The following is a 3,373-nucleotide window of genomic DNA, read 5'->3' as shown; positions in this document are numbered from 1 at the left end:
AGGAATCCCCAGCCTCACCGTGGGCAGCCCCCAGCACTGCCCGGCAGCATCCCCAGCTGCTCCCACCCAGCCCCTGCATCAGCTCCCCCGTCTGCCTGCAAACGAGGATGGATGAAGGACGAGCTCCTGGCACAGCCTCCTCCAGGACACGGCACCCTCCTGGCACGTCCACCCTGCCTTCGCTCCCAGCTTTTCCAGCTCCGATGACTCAGCTCCCTTTTTAACTCACCAAGTGGAGCTGGGCACTGGTGGCTTGGCCCCCCCTTTTAATTATTTTTCGGCTGGTCGGGTCATCTTATTTGCTACTGATAATGTTACCTCCTAGGACGCTGGAAGACAGCCCAGTCTGAAGAGAAAACTAAAGCTCCCTAAATAAGCTCCGAGGTATGGACACAAAGCCACCGGGAGCTGGCTGTCGCCCATGTGCATAATGCTTCACCGTCCTGCGCATGGCTCTGAGCCGTCCCGGCAATAACCGCGCTCGGTTTGTCCGCAATGCTGAGCCCTGCCTGTCACCGTCTCCTTCTTCCCATCTCTTTCCCCGTGAACCATCAGGCTCAGGTGGGCAAAAGTTCATCTGTCCCAGCCGCTGTTCTGCTAATTCTCCTCCAGCCAAGAGCCACGTCTGCTGGAGGAAACCTCCCATCTCTGCACAGAAATGTATTCATAAGAAAGAAAGAGAAAGAAGAAGAAGGAGAGAAGCCCCGGAGCGGCTGGGAAGCTGTCTCTTCGTATTCCAAGCGTGCGGTTCAGGTCTCGTATCGGCGGTGCGCAGCCCATCCCAGAGGTGCTCGGTTCACAGTGTTGGTGCAATCTGCCAAACAGATGGATCAGCTAGGAGACATTTCCAAAAGAAGCTGGAACGAGGGGGGAGAGGAAGGAATAAACAGCCTGCAGGGTGGCACGTTCCAGCTCACCCACTGCCAGCCCTGGAGAATCCCATCCCTTCCACGCAAAATGCCACTAAGGGATTTTGTGCTGTGCACCGGCAGCCCGGCCCCGGGCACCACAACCCGTCCCTGCGCACCGCAACCTGTGCTCCGCACCCCACCCCAGCCACGGCGTGGGCCGCATTTGCACCGGCGACATGCAGGCGGGGGCCTCTGGCCTTGGCAGCCCCCCCGCCGCCGCCCTCCCTGTCCGGTTCGGCTTCTGGGCCTCTCTCCCCGCTCGGCCTCCCGCCGGCCCTACCTTGGCTGAGCAGCTGCAGGTTTCGGACCTCCTCGCGCACCTGGAGCTGCAGGACCTGCTGCAGGACCTCCTGCCGCTGCGCCTCGTGAGCGATGCCCATGCGCTGCAGCTTCTCCCCGTTCAGCCGCAGCAGCGCCCGCCCTGCAAACACGGCGTCGCTCAGCGACGTGGCGGGGACACCGTGGAAGTGCAACCCAACGGGAACCCGTGTTCATGTGGGAACAAGGAGGGGGAAAGGGAAGAAATCCCAAAATGCTCTTCCAGCACCTGGGCCCACGGGGATGGGGAAGCCTCGCAGGTGGCCCCGCTTTCAGAGAGCACCGCGTGGCAGCTTGAGGTCCCCAGCCTTGGGACAGCTACTGGCTCTAGCAATCACGTAACCCATCCCCGCAGGCAGGAGCTTTCCATTTCTCCGCTCCACCTCCCACATCAGGAGATGTTTTTCCGAGCGCACGGTCCCCGCACGGGCTGGCCGTCCCGGGGGAACAGGGGTACCCATCAAAACGCATTAGCGTTGCCGCCACCGTCCCCTGCGAGCCACTCTCCTCCAGTCCGGGGGCTATTAGATGAGGGATTTACAACCAGCTTTTGTCCTTGTTTCCCAGCGTGCATTTGCTAATGCTGCCTTTGTTTCCCGTGCAAGGGCTGGCTGGGCTCTTGCATTAGGGCTTTGCATCCCTTGCAGGCAGCTCCAGCGCTCCCTTCCCCGCTGCTTTCTCCTGGCCCTGGCAGAGCTCTGCCCGGCCATGCACACGTCACGGTCAGACCGGGATGATGCTCGTACACAGGAGTCAAAGCCAGAGTCCCCAGGGGTCGAAGGGGAGGGAGCAGGTCCTAGGGGTTATTATCCTTCAAGGACTTGGCTGGGAGTTGGATTCAGACCTGGAGGATGACATTTGCAACTTGGACTCCAGCTGAGCAGGGATATTTCCTCTCCTGCAAGAATTTTCAATATTTAAAAAACTGTAAAAATATTCTTATTGTATAAATCTAGGCAAGGAGAAGACTCTTCCCCATCTTATAAACCACAATCTTCCTTGGGCAATTTATGCTCATTTTAGACAACATCCAGCCTGTCCTGAAGCTCACCCCAGTGGCGGATGCCTCCTGCCCAGCCCGGGCGGGTGTCCCCGTGCCCGCTGTCGTGGGGCAGCTCTCACCCTGGCTGCATCTCCGTGGAGAGAGGGGACAGAAACGGGGGGTACGTCTGCCTTCCGAACCACAAACCTCCAGACAGCTACTTCCCAGGAGCACGTGCCGATGGCGATTAGTACCGGTGATTAGTGGGGGTGTCTACCGTACCTGTGATGGCGTGGTGGGAGAACGCCTCGACGTAGATGAGATAGTTATGCGGGCAGTGCTTCTTCAGCCATTTGCACACATCCTGCTGGGTCCAGAGCACCACCGGCTTGGCCAGGCTGCCCAGCGTGGGGCTGGTGTGGTAGATGCCATAGTGGTCGCAGGCACGGCCCTGGGGGGAGCGGGAGGGGAGGAGGTTAGTGGGATTCAACCCTGCGAGGAGGGAAACGCCTCAGCCGGGAGGTCAGCCCCGGGGGGATGCTGGCCAGCGGCACGGGACTGCACCGACACCGGCAGATTTTGGCTTTGTACCCTCTGGAGTCTCCGGGCCCGCCCTGAAATAGCAGCAGCAGAGGAGCTGGTGAGGGAGGTGGGGGGAGCGGGGATGGGAGGCCGAGGTGGGGGTCCTGCCCTACATAGACCCTGCACCTGGGAGCCAGCCGGCCCTCCTGCGGCAGGCGAGAACTCTGGTCCCCCTCCCCTACAGATCTCCCAGCCCAGCAGAGCATCACACGGGCTCAGGAGACATCCCGGGGGTCCCCAGGGAGCCCCCCTCGCTGGGCAGAGAAGGGCGCTTGCTGGCAGCTCTCAGTGGGGATGGAGGCAGGGAGGTCCTGGGGGGCAGCGGGTACCGGTGCAAAGCCATCCCCACCAAAGTTGGTACCAGTGCAAAGCCATCCCCACCAGAAGCTGATACCGGTGCAAAGCCATCCCCACCAGAAGTCCCCAGGGAAGCAGCCAGCAGCCAGCTGGTGCCCTGGAGCAGGAGGGACTCTCCCTTTCTCTCCTGCTCAGCCTCCTTCAACCCTGAGCTGACCAGGCACGACGAGGTCCTGCAGCCTCACAGGCATCTAAAGCCACCTCTGAACACCACAGCTCTTTC

General features: G+C 60.9%; 1 protein-coding gene across 1 annotated transcript; it reads right to left on the bottom strand.

Annotated features, from left to right (window-relative positions):
• Nucleotides 1–749: 749 nt before the first annotated feature.
• On the bottom strand, nucleotides 750–2,703 carry SAMD10 (sterile alpha motif domain containing 10; the record flags this gene model as incomplete). The annotated part of the gene is made up of 3 exons (XM_009324963.1): nucleotides 750–814; nucleotides 1,192–1,332; nucleotides 2,494–2,703. Coding segments are annotated over 3 exons (416 nt in total), but the record flags the coding sequence as incomplete, so codon positions are not given.
• Between the last annotated feature and the right edge of the window lie 670 nt (nucleotides 2,704–3,373).

The sequence above is a fragment of the Pygoscelis adeliae genome, unplaced genomic scaffold (genome assembly GCF_000699105.1).
Source record: "Pygoscelis adeliae isolate BGI_AS28 unplaced genomic scaffold, ASM69910v1 Scaffold786, whole genome shotgun sequence".
Classification (NCBI taxonomy): Eukaryota; Metazoa; Chordata; class Aves; order Sphenisciformes; family Spheniscidae; genus Pygoscelis; species Pygoscelis adeliae.
Note: the sequence above shows the minus strand (reverse complement) of the source record. Positions and strands in the feature narration are given on the sequence as shown.